The following is an 18,618-nucleotide window of genomic DNA, read 5'->3' as shown; positions in this document are numbered from 1 at the left end:
TTCTTTTAACTCTTTGTCGAAACCTTCAGACTTCAGTTTCTTTCCAGATGAGAAGTCGTTCACTTGTTTCACCTTACTATGAAGAGCTTCGAAGGCGTTCTTAAAGTCAGCATTTGTTAAAGCTTCATTTGAACTGTCTTCATCCGCTTGTATTTTTGTCCTTATTGACCCTATGAGTTGGGCTGCTTTAGCGTTGGCTTGGGCATCTAACCAGTCATTGTTAGCTTTTATATATTCTGCGCTTTTCATTGCCTTTTGCATAGCCGCGTCGTTATTTTTACTTTCTTGTGCTAAGTTTTCATACTGTACGGTTTGGTTTTGCAACTGTAAAAGTTTTTCTGCCTTTACATTTGCTTCAACTTCTTTTTATACTCATCGCTATCCATATATGTCTTCAGGGCTTTTTGTTTTATCTCTTCATCTTTCAGTACTTTATATCGAGTAGTATGGTTTTTCAAATTTATGACATCTTGTTCCATTTTTGCTACTTCTGTTGCTTTTTCTGACACTTTTTTCGCATATTCCTCTGTACTTAGTTCTTTCAGTTGTTCTTCTTTCTTCTTTTTCTCTACGTTTAACTCATTGAGTTTCTTTGTGTGTCTGTCATATTCTAGTTTCTTTTCGTTTTCACTTATTTGCTTCTGTATGTCTATGTTTGACTTTTTGACATCTGTTATTTGATTTTTGAGTGAACTCAAATTCATTTGACTTTGAGGGTTATATGCTGTTCCGTCTGCAGCTCCACCATAGCCTGCCATTTTCGCTAAAAGTGCCGCTCTTAAACCTCCACTCTGTGCACCAACAACTCGGTTTAAAAGCATAGGATTGCTTGACATTTGTTGCAACATAGTGGGGTCATTCAGCATTTGTTGTTGCAATTGTTGTTGTGGTGTCAGTTTTACTATTGGATGTTTCAATGCTCTCTTCCTCTTACGTATATTCTTACGTAGCTTACGTGGCATTTTAAGTGAAGTTAAAAAGCGGCTTTTGACAGATGTTTGTATGACACTTTTTGTTCAGCACAAAAAACTACTCGGTCAAAGTGTTGTCAGTTTTGTAAAATAACCGTCCTATCTCCGTGCCTATGACGAAGAAATCATGACAAAACATTTACGAAGAAATCATGACAAAACATTTACGAAGAAGTCTTGACAAAACATTTACGAAGAAGTCTTGACAAAACATTTACGAAGAAGTCTTGACAAAACATTTACGATGAAGAAGTCTTGACAAAACATTTACGATGAAGAAGTCTTGACAAAGTCTTTACGAAGAAGTCTTGACAAAACATTTACGATGAAGAAGTCTTGACAAAAAAGTCAACGGCTGGTCGGCTGGGGTTCGGTCCTCCTCTTGGGTCTTGGGCAAAATTTCTTATGGGCTAGAGGGCGCAAAGCGCCTGAAAGCCCTCCGAATAAAAACTTCATTTATGTGGGCTAGAAGGGGCGCAGCCCCTGGAAGCCCACCCCAAGAAAAAAAAACTTCATTATACTCATTCATCCTCAGGGCTAGAAGGCACGAAGTGCCTGGAAGCCCCACTTCCTTTTTTTTTTTTTTTTTTTTTTTTCAATGAGAAATATGAAAAGAAAGAGAATTTTATAAAATAATAACAAATATGAAAAGAAAAAGAATTCTATAAAACAATAATAAATATGAAAAGAAAAAGAATTCTATAAAACAATGATGAATATGAAAAGAAAGAGAATTGTATAAATCAATGATGAATATGAAAAGAAAGAGAAAATCATAAAAAAATGATAAATATGAAATGAAAGAGAATCCTATAAAACAATGATAAATTTGAAAAGAAATATAATCTTATTAAATAATTGTAAATATGAAAAGAAAGAGATTATAAATTTCGCTGATATTTCCACCATTAGTAAGTAAATAAGATACAACATCATAATTTCCGAAATACATACTTTCTGCTATTGAATCAGGAGTTTGTCCAAGATTTGATTTAAGATATTCAGCAATTTCATAGTTTCAATAATCCAATGCTGTATTAATCATGTCATCAAATGATTTACCTTCTTCTATCATTTGCATAAAAATGTTTTTATTTCCGCCTTGAACAGCATATTTTTCGGAGTAATCAGTGTATTCAGCTCCTAAATTTTTCAAGTAATTGAAACACAATTCTGATCCATATCTAATTGCACAGTCAAGTGGCGTGAATATCCAACCTATGCGCTCATTAATTTTAAGTTTTGGGGATTTACTCTTAAGAGCATCAACTTTATCCCATGCAATATAGTATAAAGGAGATTTTGGTGAATACAAATTAAGAATTTGTTTTTCTCCCCATTCAGGTATGAAGTTTTCAAATTTGAAACCTTTGTAATGTAGAAGTGTCGTCAATTTATCATTTTCAGGTTCGATAATGCATGAGAATTCTTTTAATATCTTTTGGTAAAGTTCTGAAAATAATTTAAGATCTTTAACACGAATTCGTGAAAAGGCATCAATCAGGTAAAGTGGTATTTGGATAGATAATTTGTGTGTTTTAATGAATTCTATAATTTGTGAAGATATTTGTAAAATATTATTGCGATTGACACCCCAAATAAGTTTTGAAGCTTGATCTGGGTATTCAAATATTTCAATTGGCTTGGTATTATTAAAATAATATCCAGTCTCATTTTTTGAATTTTCAGAGCTTGACATGCTGTTTAAAATTTTTTGGCCGTGGCACTTTTTAAAACACAAAAAAATGGCAATGTCTTTATGATTTTTTTTTGAATTAGTATCTGATCTAGATATTAGATACAAGGTTCATATTAGCTATAAATTGTAAATAAGATATGAGAAGGATAAAATGTCCAGCATTTCGAAATTTTTTTATTAGATCATTGCCTTTTATGATTATTTATGATATCCCAACACTTTAGAATTGAAATTTGAAAATGATACCACAAATGCAGTGTCCAATAGTAATGTTACCCATTATATTAGTTTAAAATTCTATCACTTTTTGTTCTCAATTGTATTCGAAATGAAAATGAAATATCATTTTATCTAGTATTTTTATAATATATCAATAATCATCAAAAATTATAAACAAATATTTATTAAATATAACGTAATATAAGAATTCAAAATACAATTTGAATAACAAGGAGATATTCCAAGAACAGACGATAATCGTTCTTGAAAAAAGGTCATCCCAATGGAATGTATTTGTATTGTATGTGTATTCTATTTTATCAATAAAATTTACCTTTTTCGCTCATATTTTTGGTAGAAACACTTCTTTTCTAGAGAAATCAAAAGTCATTTGCCGTGAAAACTGTATCTAGATATGAATGAATAAATTTTTCAATCCTGTATCTTATATTGAACGAGGTTAATCAATATCCAATAATGTTTTGGAGAAAAAAATTAATTTAAATTTATTGAAATTAACAATCATGAATATTGATGACTAAGAAATCTTCACTTTGTCTGACTTTATCTCTCATATTCTGAGGTATATCTCTATCTACTTTGGAGAGGAGTAGTTCATCATCTCCTGCAGTACTCAATCCCTTAAGAAGTAAAGGTATTTCAGGAGCAAAAATGTTGAAGTTCGCTTTATTTAATGAAGCAATTCCAATCACAGATTGTCTGGAAAACACTGCAACTGCTGCGATCTTAATATCTTGTTTGTCGCATTCATTCCTTATCTCTTTGATTGCTTCTATTGCTTGTGCAAGCGGCTGCTGCATTGTCCTCTTCTGTGTCTTAAGATTATAGCACAAAATCATTGCCATGTTATGCTTTTTAACAATTGCACAATCATCTGAATTTTTCGATGCTGAGATAACAATTTCATTAAATTTCTTCATCCTCTGAAGAACAACCTGAAAAGATTCATCACTCTCTTCAGCAGAAAAAGTAATATTTGTTGGTCTAACCGCAAATAACAAAACATTATCAAATGAAACGGTTTTGAAGGGGCTTTCACCAAACATTTCCCTGAAATCATGTGGAACAATTCTATTCAATATATCTTTTAGCTTTTTCTCGGTTTTTCTCCTGTCTTCAGCCAGTTGCTCTCCAATCAAATCTCTATGCATGATAATCATCACATGGTCATTGCTGCATAATGTGGAGGAAATGTCCATTTCATACGACTGTCCACTGTCACTTTTAAGTGTTTTCTTAAATGACACTGACGTTGGAGTTGATGAATTTGCAACTTTCTTGATTTCTTCTGGCAAACCAATGATATCCTCGATATTTTTGGCATTTGCAGCAGCAGAACTCAAAGTCTTTGCCGCATGATTCGACTCTAAAATGTCAAAATTTTTGTTGGTAATTAAAACAGCATCAACTGTTGATTCCTTCAAACAATCGATGTAATGTGTTGGGATGGAATTACTCTGGCTATCACTAGAGAAGTTTCCTGCTGCAATATCAAGCAATCTCTCATTGGATTGTATGAATTTCTGATCTAACATTGACAAACTCAAAATTGTAAATCTAAAAGTTCTCAAAATTTGCATTTGATAATAAATAAAAATAGAAATTAAAATTGCAAGAACAATAAAGCCAATTATTGGCGTGAGAATAGCAAAGAACTTTTGTTCTGATAGATCTGTATCAATATCAGTGAATGTATTATTCAACAATTTGTCCAAAACACTGGAAGTTAAGTGAATATCATTATAATGAATCATATTTAATAATCTTTCATTATCTTTGTTGAAAACATTTTTGTTTCTCGTAAATTCAGAGAAATATCTCATTTCACTTACATCGGCTTCCATAGAAAAGATGAATCCAAACTTAAGGAACATGTGGTGCAACGTATTTGTCGTTGCTTCAGAAACTGTTTCAAAGAAAAGAGAACGAGAAGCAGAATCAGTCAAAAGAAATCCATAACTAATATTATCAATTTTTCCAAACAATGCGTTATCAACATTGGTAAGAATTTTTCCTGTTGTTTTTGGCCAAACCTTTGTTGCTAAAAAGCTTCCATCAGCATTTAATCTTTTTCTTGCATTATATGCCCATATTCTCTTAGCAACAGCCATTTGATCATAAATATTACTTGCCATTGTTGCACCATTCATTAATTGATATGGTAAAACTTGGAATTTCTTTTTGGAGTTGGATAAAACATATAAATTAAGGAAAGAAATAATGATGAATGCAATAATACAAATCACATTAAGAATTCCTAATAACAAAGAAGGGATGCCATGCGAATCTTGTATGTGTAAAGCAGATTCGAATTTTTCTGTTTTATCTTTTTCACTGTTTTTTAATGTCAATTCTGAAATGTGCTGAATAATAACAATTGTTAGAATTTTGTGTAAAGAATGAACAATTTGGGAATATTCAGCACTTTGTATTCTAAGTAAAACAACAACTATAGGAAAGATTATCAAAGAAATACATGCAAAGATAGCTGAGATTTCTAGAGCAACCTTTGAAATTTCATCAGTATATTCGAGCATGTGTTGAGTGATCATTTTAGTTATTGGATCAATGGCTCCATTAACTCTGTAGTTGTTTTCAAGCAAATACATGAAATCTTTCGAATAAATTACAGCTTGAGGATCAGCTGCAAAGTTTTCATGGTAAGTTGCAATGGATCCTACTTGTAGATTAAGAGCTGATTGGAAATTAATATCAACTTTAGTATCATTAATTATATTTTGGTTATTTCGATACAAAAAGTTGTAAGGAACTTGCAAAGCGGCTAACACATATGAGACATTACCTATATATTGCATTGTATCTGGTCTAAGTTGACTGAGTTCAATTACAAAGTCATTTACAGTTTTAATATCTGATAATATCTGTTCGTGAGAGTCAAGTTCTACGGTTTCGTTTCCGCCTAGGATTTATGTTGTTTTTTGCAAATCATATGAGATTCCTAAGGCATCTGTAACTAATGATGCAATTCTGTAAACAGGACGTGATGTGTAGAATAAAATAGAGGTGAAACATGATAAAAAGCGTAAAAGAGTCTCGTAGATGTAGTATTTCTTCAAAACTACGACATCTGCCAAAATTATTCCCATGATGAAGAGGAAAATGAATGCAACAACGACAATAACGTTGATTGCTGTGTTAACAGGTACTCGTGCGTTCTTTCCCATTTCGTAGAGCGTATTCTGAGCAACTAATTCAGCTTCTTGTTCTTCATTTTGCTCTATTTCACTGGAATTGCTAATGGGTCCTGTTGATAATAATGATGCTTGGTCACTTTGCTGTTGTTGCTGTTGTTGATTCGGCTGGAAAAGATTGTCAGACTCTACTTGAAGCGGAATCAGGGGAAAACACCTTTTCGCCCTGATTTCCAACATGTCGACACTTCTCTTGATTGCAGCTAAAGCATTATATTGTTCTCCTTTAAGTTTATTGAAACAAACTGTATTTAAGAACTTTGCATAATGCTTGAAGAGAGGAGCGCAATTTGGCCATTTTGTTAATACTGATTCGTACATTCTGTCGATCTCATCCATTTGATTCTGTGCTGAAGATCCGTATGCATATGTAGATCCCGGTTCATCACTTTCTATTGCTTGCCAGTATCTCACTAATGTAGTTCTGAGCGTTCTCGTATGGCTTTGGATATTCTTCATAATATTCTTGCATTGTTTGGTGACTTTTCTGGATCTGATATCAATAATATGATCAATGCCTCGAATAAAAAGACGAGATTGTAAATCATTAAATCCAAGTCTCTTAAATGCTTGTGAGGCATTCATTAGATCATATATTTTGTTGTTGTAAATGGCAAGAACACGTAAATAGAACTTCCAGATCTTCTTATTTGTATTCTCGTGATGAGCTCCATTGAGAATAGGCTTAAATGTGAAAAAGTATGGATGTCCCATCTTAAATGCTTCATAGCAGTGTTTGAGGAACTGGTCATTAAGCTTTGGATAAACATCTTCAAATTCTAATTCCTCATTTTCAAAAGCATCGTAAATTTCCTTAGCTTTCTTCGACCCTGCTTTAAGGACATTGTAAATAGCCGTATTTCCAATCATTATGACACAACTGAAGATAAGTAATCTAATAACCCAGTCAAGTGAAACAAAAATGCTGATGACATCAAGCACAAAACCTGCACAGAATGTTGCACAAATGAATCCTGAATATTTACGATTTATGTATACGTTGTAGAATAAAATTATCAAAATTCCGAATAAAAGAACTAATGCAATAGCAACCCTGAAACCAATGGCATATATTGTGCCATTTAGAGCATTGGCGCATCTGGCAAATAATCTCACGGATATGATAACATTCATATCAAATCCTTGGAGAGCAGCTGAAAGGGTAAATGTTCTTCCTGGTACAAAATGTATATAGGAGCATAAGAATAAGTTATGGAAAATTAATGTTAAAATAAGCCAAAACAGTAAAATTATTGTATAAACCCAAATTAAGTAATTTTTCATATTTTTATATATAAGACCGACATTATTACCTATTTGGCTTCCGGTGGCTAACAAAAGGATAGGAATTATAACTTCTACGCAAATAACGTTTAAATATGTTGAAGTTTTGCTTAGATGTGATTTTTTTGTAAACACGAGTGAATGGTATCCGATGCTTGTATATATTGCAGTATATAAGATCATATCAATTACAAAATTTATTGTTGCCCATTTTTCTGAGAGATCTGTAGCATAAAGATTAAGAAATACTTCCAATGGTTTAATACCTGTTCCAGATTGATGAAAATTTGTGAATAATAAGCATGTACTGAATGTGATGTAAACACGAACTAAGTGATAAACCCAGACAGGAAGTACAAAATTGTCAAGGATGTATGTGTAATAGTCATATATTGTCTCACTAAAGATCTGAACCACTGTTTTTGGTATCAGAGTCTTTGATTTAGACATTTAATAATTTATTTTGTCAAAAATTTGATTTAAAAACGAACTCATTAGGAAACAAATTATTTTGGTAGTACATTATAATTTAATCATTATCTAATTCACCATTATATTCTCACAAACATTGAATGTATTTCAAAATTGAATAAAAATATTTCAAAGGGTGAAAAGAAGTGAGGAATTAGTTAAAATGGTATAAGGAATGATTTCTTTTTACTAAGGTTGGTTTCACCGCTAAAATTAATATCAATAACTTACTGAATTGCATTAAATTTTAAAAAATAATTGGATAAATTATTATGGAACTTTAAAATGTCGCTTTTATATAAAAATAATTTTTTTCTGAGGAATTTATTTGGAATTAATAATGCAGCTATTGTACTTCTCAGTATGTCGATTGTTTAAATGAAATAATTGTGTTAAGATTTTGAATAGTCATTGAAATAAAATAAATTTTTCAATGAACATCTGGGTCACTCAATTCGGACTAATTATCGGTGATTGAAAGTTTTTAAGGTTGGACGCATCATCTTAAAGTGCTTGTCAAGAATACTTTACTCATTTTAAGAAATAAAAACTTTTTTCCGATAGAAAAATAATTTCTTAAAAATTGAGGTTCCTTACTAAGAAAAACAGCATTACTTCCTTTTATAGTTCTTACGATTTTTACTCGTTTGGATTTATATTCATTTGATCCTTTGTAAATTTCCAATGATCAATACATTATGATAGAATATTTGATTTCATATTGGTAAATTAAACAATTTACTGTGACTCATTTGTCTGCATATGAGTTCATAATATAAGTTTGATAAATGAAAAAAAAAATGATTCTGTAATTTGATAAACAAACAAATGTTTATATAGTATAGGAATAGTAACATTACAAATGCATAGTATAGTCTTGGATAGACAAGTAAAATGGTCAAATAATTTATAAAGATCTAATTTTGGACATTATTTCTTGATTTTCCACGAAAATCAATGGTTGACCACCAATATCTATGATATCGTGGTTCTTCATTAGGATAACTTGGTCCTGATTGAATAATTCACCATTGATAATTATTGTTTTTCCGAAAATTTTGATATAAAACTTCAGATCTTTTGCCAAAAAGAGTGTACAGTGATGGCGAGATATTTTTGATAGATCATTCTTTTCTGGGTCTTCAACATCGATATCAACTTTGATTTTTGGAGAATTTCGACCAATTTTCACAACTGCTTTATCAATATAATGAATACAGAACTGGCCAATTAAAGCAGCATATGTTTTTGGTGGCGCATCGTTAAAAGCATTTGCAATCAAAGAATCTATTTCTTTTTTAATGTTCACTTGCTCAATATCAACCTGCTGATCCATAAGCTTGCGTACTTCTTCAACCGGATCTGCAAAATTTCCAGGGAATGGCTCAAGTTCTAAGCCTTCAACGCTTTGCTGAGTTTCTGTAATATATCCTTCAATTCCTAAGTTGAGAGAATCTGGTGATGTAATTGTTTTCTTGTGCATCTCGAGTGGAGAGATAGCTGGGTGGAATAATAACGGAAATTTTTCCATAATCTGATTTTGATCAAGAATGTTTAAAGTCCTTTTGATTTTTGAGTAGTAATATAAGTCTAATCTGGAAATTGGAACGGGTTTAAAGCTAAAAAGATTATTTTTCACATAATTTAAGCAGCGATCTTTTAAAATTGGATTGTTTTTCACCTCTAAGAATCTATCGTAAGCTTGTCTGATAGTTATTTTTAATGCTGTTGTTAATATATTTTTATCTGAATATTGGCAACAGTAAAAGAACCACATAATGAATGCATCGTCTTCAGCTGAGAATCCTCTGCGACTTGGTACGTCTTTCTTTTCTGTAGGTGTTGTTTGTTCGGTCATTTTTCTTTATAATAATTTTTCTTCAATGAAAAGTGACGTTTAAAAAATCAATTCTAAAAGTGACAACTCGACCTAAAAGTGCCATTTTATAGACTATCTCAATGTCTAGTCAAAGTATCGAGTTTACCAAGTATTTTGTTAAAGCATATTATCCAATTATGGTCTACCAACCGAGTGAGCTTCGTAAATTTTATTTAGATTCAGCTATAATTTGGAGACCAGAATTTTCTAATATCGAAGGCCTTCCAATCTCTAAATGTTTGAACGATTTACATATAAAGCTCACACCTGACTCACAGTTTTCTATTTCATCATATTCAGTCAACCAAATACAGACAAACTTACATATAACAGTTTATGGCACTATTAGATCAAACTCGGGAACGAATATATTCATTCAAGAGTTTATTGTTCAACAGCTTTACTATTCGAAATTCTTTGTTATTTCTGATAAATTTAATATTATTAATCAAGAAAATATTATCAACCGAGCTCAAAAGGCTATTCAAATTCAGGCTCCCCCTGTGCCTCAAAAACCACAAGTTATCCCTCAACAGAAACTATATGACCAACAACAAAATCAATTTTATCCGAATGTTATACAAATGAACGACCAGCAAGGAGTAAATGCAATGCAGAAGCCTCCTCAAGGATCTGGTCAGCCATATCAAGGCATGTATCATTAATATTATATTTGTAATTAATAAATAGGTATTTAGTATAATACAACCGCATGAAATATTTACTATTTGGTTGTATGAGTAATAACAACAAAATTATGCTTGTTTTTCAAGCATTTTTCTTGACTTTTTATATCGAAATCAATTTCAAATTGATCATGATGTAAAGTTAACGTCAAAAGAATATATATTCAAAATCATTCAATGATAGTTAATAAATTATTTGTATTTTTCATCTTGATTTTAATTCTTGATTTCATTACTAGAATTTCGAGAGTTCCTTGATTTTGGTCTATTAATAGGCTTAAAAGCCCTGTTGGAACTTTGAGGTTCTTTAGGATGTTGTGTATTTTCGATATTTGTTTCTTTGTTAGTATTCTTAGGTTCAGTTTCTTGATCTCTATTCTCGGTTTTTGAATCGTTACTATTATCTTGGTTAGTTTTTGTTTGATTTTGGTTATCATTTTTACTATCATTAGTAGAAACTTGTGTTTCAGTGACTCGGTTAGGATCTTCAGGATTTGGATGTGCTCCTCTACTAAAAATGCGAGCTTTTATAATTGCATTGATGATTGCTTGTTGAAATTCAGGATCGTTTAGATTTGGAATAATCTCTTTGCGATATTTCTCTAAATGAGATTGAAGAGCAATCTTATTTCTTTTATCTTCTCGTGAAATCATGTCTGTTATTTTGCAAATTCGGAAAATATACTGAGTAACATAGGCTAAATCTACGTTATAGAGTGTTCCAAGTGTATCTCTGCATATTTCTTGTATTCTTTCTGTGACATAAAACCTCTGATAAGCAGGTTTCATAAAAAATCAACTTTGAAAAACGGTCATTTCCCTCGACCAAAATCTTGATTGAAAACTGGCATTTTTAATAGCATGCTTTAATAGTTCGTCGATTAACAAATTGATATTCATAATATTGTTACAAATATTTGAAAAATTAAAATCAAAATCTTCCGAATTTTGAATATTTTGACAATTTATTGAAAGAAAATTAAAATAAATACTAAAATAAATCCTTTCTATTTCCAAAATTTTTTCAAAATCATAGAGAACTATATAAAATTCTTATTTTTCAAAGATAATTTTAATTTTTTAAGGGTGCACACGAGAGGATCATGTAAACTTCAGAATTTAGAACCTTATTTTTAGGCATTATCTTAGCTACCTATTTAGGCTCGAAAAGCAAAAAATATCAAAAAATACAACTTGACTCCATTATGACCCTTTCATGGAGGTAGTTTTTATCCGCTAGTATTTTCCCTTTGAATCTCTTTACAATTCGAAATCAAATTCAAACCTCAGTAGAAGAAAGGAAGAATCGACTTACTACGGTTGTAATACGAATAAATACATATATTTAATTATTTTTATTTACATAATAATTGTTTGAAGCTCATATTCCATCAAATTTTTAAATAAAAACATTAAAATGTTGAAAATGTTCATATATTTTAATAGGGTTTTGGCACTTTATTGAGGAATTACTACATACATAGTCGAACTGAACTTGATATTTTGAAATTTAAATTATTTATCAAAATTAAAATTTAACTTGAAATTTATAATTATTTAGTCATATTTTGCATAATTCTAAGTAGATTTTGTAAAAAATCAAGAAAGAAAAATTTTAACGTGCTTTATTTTTTCTTTTTTATAATAATACATATTATTATATAATTAACATATTCATAATGTTTCACCCTTTCAAAAATATAATCCTCCTCCTCTCAAATAAACGTACATACGGGTGGCCTCTTTTTTCAAAAAATTAAAATTTGAAATTTTGGGCTCAAATATTAGAGATTTTTTCAACCTTCAACGATATATGTTGTCTATATCAGACCTCCTTTCTTTTTGATACTTAACATTGTTCCTAAATCTTAGCCGTTAAGGCTGTTCTGAAAATATTTTTTTTTCGAAAAAATTCGAAAAAAATTCTTAAAATTCAAAAATCCCTTAATTCCTGAGGATTTTGGAAAAAAGTTTTTACATGAACATGTGTATATTATATGAAGTATATTGATAAGGTAAAAATCAAATTTTATTGCATATTCATCGAGAAAATAAACTAACGAATCCCTCAAAATTGAGAGGGTAATCCTCCTCCTCTCAAATAAACGTACATACGGGTGCACCCTTAAATATTTTTTGGAATTTCTTAACTATTCATTATGGATTGAAATGGTTATAAATCAGTTAATATGATAGTTAAACAAAGAATATCAATAATAATTTGAAAAATTCTAAGTTATTTCTTCTAATTTTACAATCTTTCTGTAATTTTTAGTCAATTATTATTAAACACAAGTAAGATATCACTTTAATGAGCTGTACATAGCATGAACGCATTTATTGATTTCCTATGAGAGTGAATTTGAGTGTATAATCGCTATAACAGGTGTCATTGGAGAAAAGTGAATGCAAAATACAGTTTCATTGCTAATATTATTAATATTTTTATTTACATAACAAAATAGAGAGGAATATTTCTTAATATTTGTGAAGTATCTGCATGATTGGGTTTTGGTTCGCTCTGTATTTGAATAATTTCAGCTTCATACAGAGAATTTTCGGATCATTTTGTTCATAATAAATGAGATAATAAACTTGTGACCAATTCACATGACATATATCATGAATTAAGTCACGTAATGGAATAAGATACTTCTTAAGAGGATGTGCAGAAATAAGTACATCAATAAATTGAATTCTAACTTCTGTTGAGGCTTCAGTTGAAGGGGCAGCATTGTTAATGTTGTGGAACATTGCATCAGTGTTGTAAGTGTCATAACGACTCAAAACCAAGTCGTAACAAATTTTTGTTGCAGTAAATTTGTAATTTGTGCAGTTTGACACCAAAATGTTAGAGACAAGTTGAACCATATTGCTTATATATTCAGGTTTGTTCTGGTAATATTTGCAAAATCTCGTCCAATATTCTTCATTTGTAAACATCGAGTTTCCAACAACATGAAAGGCCATGAGACCTTTAGATGACAACTTTATGAGGGAGTTTGTTGTCTCAGGGTTCTTCTGGATCAAGTAAGAAGCGATATCTGCTGAAATTCTATCATCTAAGTTCAAATGATCGATCCAGACCTCTTCAATATCGTTTGTCTGAATTACATAGTCCAAAATGGCCTGAGAAACTACGTAGGAACAATCAGAAAAGATGTTTCCATACATAATAAGGAATTTCGTGAATAATTTGGACTTTATCAATTCTTGTATTAATGTCAATGCTTCAAATGGATAGTACTGTAAGATAAAACAGCTCATGATCATGGAAGAATCCAAATCCTTCGTCATAGAAAGAAAATGCATGTTGCAATAGCAGAATATTGTAGCAGTAAGCGGAATGAGCTTCTGTGGGAAGTTATTTAAAGGAAGGAGCTTGATAATTGCGCTTGGAATGATATTTAAAACGTAATTCGGGGCATTTCTTAAAATGTACTGAACATCAGAGGTACGATTAAGTAGCATATACGGAACGACGGCTGAATATATGCGCTCTTTTGTTAAACTAGTTGATATTTCAGAAGAGCCGTATTTTAGCTGGGCATCTTGTTGAATTGGATCGAAGCGTTCCATGTAGTTGATAAACTGTTTGCACTCCAGTTCCTTTGCGAGTAATTTAAAGATTTCAAGGTTATATATCGCATTGAAAACTTTCGGAGCATTTGGATGAATCATTTGTATAGAACTCACGATCTTATTCTTGAAGAACATCGGGTTAGCGTTTAGTATTGCTATTTCATTGTCCAACTTTGGATTACGAAGTAAATTTGCAAATGCAGCGTTTAATATAATGAGAGGTGCTAATTTTTCGAAATATTGAACTGCCCTATACGGAATGATGCTAAGTAAATCGTTAAATTCATCAGAATTTTTTAATCTCTGAATATAGCTTTTACTGATTATTTTCATCTCCGGTGTTTCATAGAAATTCTTGTTATCTCCTAAATATTCCAAGAATATATATTTTAAGACAATAATATGAAATTCTGGATCAAGACTTAAAAGAGACTGAAAAATATCAGGCTTTTTGAGTAGCTTGATGACCAAATCAAGGGTATTCTGACGGCAATAGCTTTCTAATTGTTCAATTGTCTCCATTTTTTTTTAAATCACAAAAAAAATATTTATAATATTTTAAGGGGGGGACACCTAAAAATACCGCGAAAAAGTGACTAAGATGTCTTGGGGCTCTCATCATGAAGCAATCAAGCGATTAGAAGCTGGAGCTGAACAAGGCGTTTTAACTCTTGAAGGATATTTGAAAGAAGAATGTTATCTAAATGCTCTTGGTCAGCATTTAGAAAAAATTTCAAATTTTATTGCCAAGAATGTCCCAACTTTAATTAAAACAGCAATCCATCTCGATGAAAGCAATAAAGAGCTTAATCCTGATAGATGTACGAAGGCTTTAGTTTCTCACAATTCCAAAATTATAGACGCTTTAGTAAATGATACAAACGTTGTAACCCTATTAACAGATTCTATTACTCGTGATATATTTTATCCAAATTATTTCAAAATATTACAGTTCGCTATTGATTCTGATTTCCTTAGCAAAGTCCCAGATCCAAGTACATTTTTTCAAAACCTTGTCAAGAAAATAGATAACCAGTGCGTTTTGCAATTCTTAATCAAATCAATTTCAAATAAATTTGATTGGCTTTATAAAGTCGATGCCGACAAAATTTTGATGGATAAATTAAACGACGAAGAATATACTGTTTCATGCTGTCTACGATTGCTCCTTTGTTTCTTTGATACGGCTGAAACGAATGATCTTATAAAACGGCTTTGCACACCATCGAACGTTAAGCTACTGTTCGAAGCAGGTATTGATGCTCCAACCTGCTTGATAGCCGAAAAGTCATTTTCTATGCTTTTAAATATTTATAACTTCTCAGACACAACAAGACCAAAACCAGACGCGAAATCACCTTTCCAAGAAATTTTAGAAATATTACAGGAAAATGTGAAACCTTTATGCGACTATATCATACGAGATCAAGATTTTTTAGCAGATAAAAGAAACGCGGTAGAACTTGTATATGCTGTTATTGAAACTACTTCTAGTTGCCCAGAATGCTGTTTCGAAGTTGCCAGATACTTATTTAAGCTGTTTTTCAAACAGCCAACAAATTCCTTTTTACATTCCGCTTTCAAAGATATTATAAAGAGTATTTTAGCCCTAAAGTCAGATATTTGGGCCAATTTCATTGATAACCTCGGAATTATGCAAAAAATGATCGACGAACACAATAACATGAATTGTATTACTACAACATACCATGGATTTATTATTGAGATATCCAAGGAAATATCTGAAAAGATTTCGCTTACAAAAATCGAATTACCAGCAGATTGGCAGAATTTTATCACAAATACTGTTGATCCGACCATAAAGTTTTACAAACAGAACTACGGCGGTTACGTTCCTAAGGTGAGCAACGACATTATCCTAAATCCTCATTTCATTGAACCTAAAACGATTATTGACGACGATTTCGAAGATGTACCTGATGGAAACGATTCTAATAGTGATGATGAAGAGGAATCGGCTTAAATACATTTATTTGTTATTTATATTGGACGTTATTATATTAAAGATATAATTGTTATTTTCATACAAATTTAACCAAATATATTTTTCTTTCCAATCAAATGGACTTAGTAGGTTCGAAAATTTTGATATAATTAACTATTAATATGTTGAATTTTCAAATTTAACTTCAGAATTTTAAGAATAATCAGAATTTGACAGTTTAATCTACTATAGTAAACAAATGTTTAATATTTTGCCAGGTATTTTATATATTCTTATAATAAATTATGCTGATTATAGTAAAATTTATATAATGTTTTGGTAATTAAGGCATCTAGTACTTTTAGAATATCATAAATTGACAGAGTATATCTTAATATAAGCTATTGATGAGTTACTTCTTTGAAACAATTAATTCAAGTAATGAAATACAAACTCTTATTATCAGATTACCATTAAAAAGATAATGAAATTAGCGTGTAATGCAGTGTGCTCCAATGAAAACATACAATTTCTTCCTAATTTTTAAGATATACAAGATTTCCTTTATAACTTCAGTCGTATGAAAGCTTTCGAAGTTTGATGTCATTGAATTCTTGATTATAGCAAGTGATACCTATGATAAAACTTAGAAACAGAAAGTTGAGGTTTAGTGCAATTTGAAGTGGAGTTTATCCAAAACTTGACCTAAATTCCTTCAAATAGATCATTCCCACTGTAAGCTTATAAGTTGCAAATCAGAAAGTATTATATTCTGACAAATTTCTCTTGACTTTTGTCACCTTTTTTCAATTTTTTTTATGAGTGAGACGACAAAATTATGTTATGTCGCGAATCTTCCACTCTCTGTTACAGAAGATGAACTCAAGACTCATTTTGATAGTATTGGTGAGGTTTTAAACGTCACATTAAAAACAAGACCGAATGGGGACTTCATGGGCAGCGCCATCATTGAATTTAAAGATCACGATACAGCTAAAGCAGCCTTGAAGATGAACGAAACGAAAATTGGCAATCGTTTTATTTCTGTCGAGTTGAAAAAGAGTCCAGAGGAACTCCGAGCTGAGCGCTATGCAAGATACGATCGATATCATTCTCGTCATGCTCCAGATGATGATTCCTCGAGTGATAGCTCTTCAAGCGATGACAGTGACTCTGATGACAGAAAATCAAAGAAATCAAAAGGCAAACACCGCCATCATCATCGCCACCACCACCATCACCACAGGCGCCCTCATTCTCATCGTCATTCTCATCACCATTCTCATAGAAAATCAAAGAAATCCTCTTCATCTTCTTCATCAGACTCTCCGTCGTTGTCTTCATCACCATCATCATCCGAATACGAAAAGAAGTCCGACTACAGCTATTCACGACCAGATCCAATGAGATTTGAGTCAGATCGTGGAGATTTATACGACCAAAACGAAGTTTACAGCAAGCCGCCTGAAGAGCCGTATAGATATGATTCTGAATCCTATAATTCGTCAAGTTCTGAATCGGAAATGGAAAGTTCCAAGAGAAGAAGAAAGAAAGATAGGAAAGAAAAAAAGAGAGAAGAAAAACGCGAAAGGAAAGAAGACAAATGTGAAAAGAAAGAAAGGAAACATCGAAAGAAGCTCGAAAAGAAAGAAAAGAAGGAAAGAAGAAGTAAGTCTTATGACTCTGAATCTGGATATTCTAGCTAATACTTAATCGAATATGGAACAGATAGTTATAAATTTTATTGAAATAATATAATTTTAACATGCCTCAGTTGGTAATTTACGAATTTTACTTCAATATTTCTAAATTCCCAGCCAAAAATGGGATATTTATAGAGATTGACTTACATCATGAGAAACATATACAATATAATTGATATATATAATAATACGAATCAAATTTATTGAGAAATAATTAATTTGATAATATGAGTAAGTATTTTGAGATTTTTGATCATAACTTACCATGTATTTACTGAGATAATGCATTTTCATCGATACTTTTTTCATATTTTGCTTAATTATTCCTATGAAATTTTATTTTTTATTAATTATTGAATTTCTTGACCAAAATAATACATAATAGGCTTATGTAATCTGTTTGTTATACATTACGTAGTGAATTCAAACCTATTTGAAAATGAATTTCATATTTTTTCAGATACCAATCAAATATTATTTAACACCTTCTGATTGTATTCTCTGATTCAGAGAATGAGATATATTGAGTGAAAAATTGCAAATTTTGAGAAGTTCTGTTCAAACATCGAAAATGAATCAAATTCAGTAATCCAACACATGAGTATTCGCAACTGGTGAATTTCGTAGATTAATATTATAACATTTTTTTTTGGAAAATCAAAATAATTTAACATTAAGAGACATCTAGATTACAAAATAAACTAAAGAATATGTTTTACATACTGATTGTTTGCATATAATGCAGTTCAAACACAATATTTGTGATAAAATTTTAGTTTATTCAACTCAAGATTGATCAAAAACGGCATTTCCGGACTTCATACTATGAGGTTATAATGCCCTACATATGAGCATTTAAAAGAACTCAAGTTGTATTTTTATGAAATTTTTCATGTTCGAAGTGCCAAAATCGCTCGAAGTAAAGAAATATGATATGAAAGACGAT

At 31.0% G+C, this 18,618-nt stretch overlaps 9 protein-coding genes and 1 pseudogene across 10 annotated transcripts, besides 3 other annotated features; 3 read left to right on the top strand and 7 right to left on the bottom strand.

Annotated features, from left to right (window-relative positions):
• Positions 1-1,567: part of a mobile genetic element that runs on past the window's edge.
• On the bottom strand, positions 148-962 carry TVAGG3_0338980 (annotated as a pseudogene). The gene has a single exon. A coding segment is annotated over exon 1 (815 nt).
• Positions 1,474-1,567: a terminal%2Cinverted (terminal inverted repeat of Maverick-3 transposon ID:TVAGG3_0338970).
• Positions 1,568-1,989: 422 nt separating this feature from the next.
• On the bottom strand, positions 1,990-2,670 carry TVAGG3_0338960 (protein ubiquitination; the record flags this gene model as incomplete). Its single annotated transcript, XM_001317474.1, has 1 exon — positions 1,990-2,670. One exon carries the CDS (start codon positions 2,668-2,670, stop codon positions 1,990-1,992), a length of 681 nt encoding a protein of 226 aa, XP_001317509.1.
• Positions 2,671-3,109: 439 nt separating this feature from the next.
• On the bottom strand, positions 3,110-5,726 carry TVAGG3_0338950 (uncharacterized protein; the record flags this gene model as incomplete). Its single annotated transcript, XM_001317473.1, has 1 exon — positions 3,405-5,726. The coding sequence occupies one exon, from the start codon at positions 5,724-5,726 to the stop codon at positions 3,405-3,407; it is 2,322 nt and encodes a 773-aa protein (XP_001317508.1).
• A 111-nt stretch (positions 5,727-5,837) lies between these two features.
• Positions 5,838-7,856, bottom strand: TVAGG3_0338940 (uncharacterized protein; the record flags this gene model as incomplete). The annotated part of the gene is made up of 1 exon (XM_001317472.1): positions 5,838-7,856. One exon carries the CDS (start codon positions 7,854-7,856, stop codon positions 5,838-5,840), a length of 2,019 nt encoding a protein of 672 aa, XP_001317507.1.
• Positions 7,857-8,698: 842 nt separating this feature from the next.
• TVAGG3_0338930 (G-quadruplex RNA binding) lies at positions 8,699-9,741 on the bottom strand (the record flags this gene model as incomplete). The annotated part of the gene is made up of 1 exon (XM_001317471.1): positions 8,785-9,735. The coding sequence occupies one exon, from the start codon at positions 9,733-9,735 to the stop codon at positions 8,785-8,787; it is 951 nt and encodes a 316-aa protein (XP_001317506.1).
• Positions 9,742-9,836: 95 nt separating this feature from the next.
• Positions 9,837-10,421, top strand: TVAGG3_0338920 (NTF2-like family; the record flags this gene model as incomplete). The annotated part of the gene is made up of 1 exon (XM_001317470.1): positions 9,837-10,421. One exon carries the CDS (start codon positions 9,837-9,839, stop codon positions 10,419-10,421), a length of 585 nt encoding a protein of 194 aa, XP_001317505.1.
• Positions 10,422-10,658: 237 nt separating this feature from the next.
• TVAGG3_0338910 (uncharacterized protein) lies at positions 10,659-11,231 on the bottom strand (the record flags this gene model as incomplete). Its single annotated transcript, XM_001317469.1, has 1 exon — positions 10,659-11,231. One exon carries the CDS (start codon positions 11,229-11,231, stop codon positions 10,659-10,661), a length of 573 nt encoding a protein of 190 aa, XP_001317504.1.
• Positions 11,232-11,526: 295 nt separating this feature from the next.
• Positions 11,527-12,567: a mobile genetic element.
• A 294-nt stretch (positions 12,568-12,861) lies between these two features.
• TVAGG3_0338890 (uncharacterized protein) lies at positions 12,862-14,551 on the bottom strand (the record flags this gene model as incomplete). The annotated part of the gene is made up of 1 exon (XM_001317468.1): positions 12,921-14,546. The coding sequence occupies one exon, from the start codon at positions 14,544-14,546 to the stop codon at positions 12,921-12,923; it is 1,626 nt and encodes a 541-aa protein (XP_001317503.1).
• Positions 14,552-14,610: 59 nt separating this feature from the next.
• On the top strand, positions 14,611-16,068 carry TVAGG3_0338880 (uncharacterized protein; the record flags this gene model as incomplete). Its single annotated transcript, XM_001317467.1, has 1 exon — positions 14,626-16,008. The coding sequence occupies one exon, from the start codon at positions 14,626-14,628 to the stop codon at positions 16,006-16,008; it is 1,383 nt and encodes a 460-aa protein (XP_001317502.1).
• A 719-nt stretch (positions 16,069-16,787) lies between these two features.
• TVAGG3_0338870 (RNA binding) lies at positions 16,788-17,797 on the top strand (the record flags this gene model as incomplete). Its single annotated transcript, XM_001317466.2, has 1 exon — positions 16,788-17,675. One exon carries the CDS (start codon positions 16,788-16,790, stop codon positions 17,673-17,675), a length of 888 nt encoding a protein of 295 aa, XP_001317501.1.
• Positions 17,798-18,618: the final 821 nt, after the last annotated feature.

Source organism: Trichomonas vaginalis, chromosome V (assembly GCF_026262505.1).
Source record: "Trichomonas vaginalis G3 chromosome V, whole genome shotgun sequence".
NCBI classification, from domain to species: domain Eukaryota; phylum Parabasalia; order Trichomonadida; family Trichomonadidae; genus Trichomonas; species Trichomonas vaginalis.
This window is presented reverse-complemented; position numbering and strand designations above follow the sequence as displayed.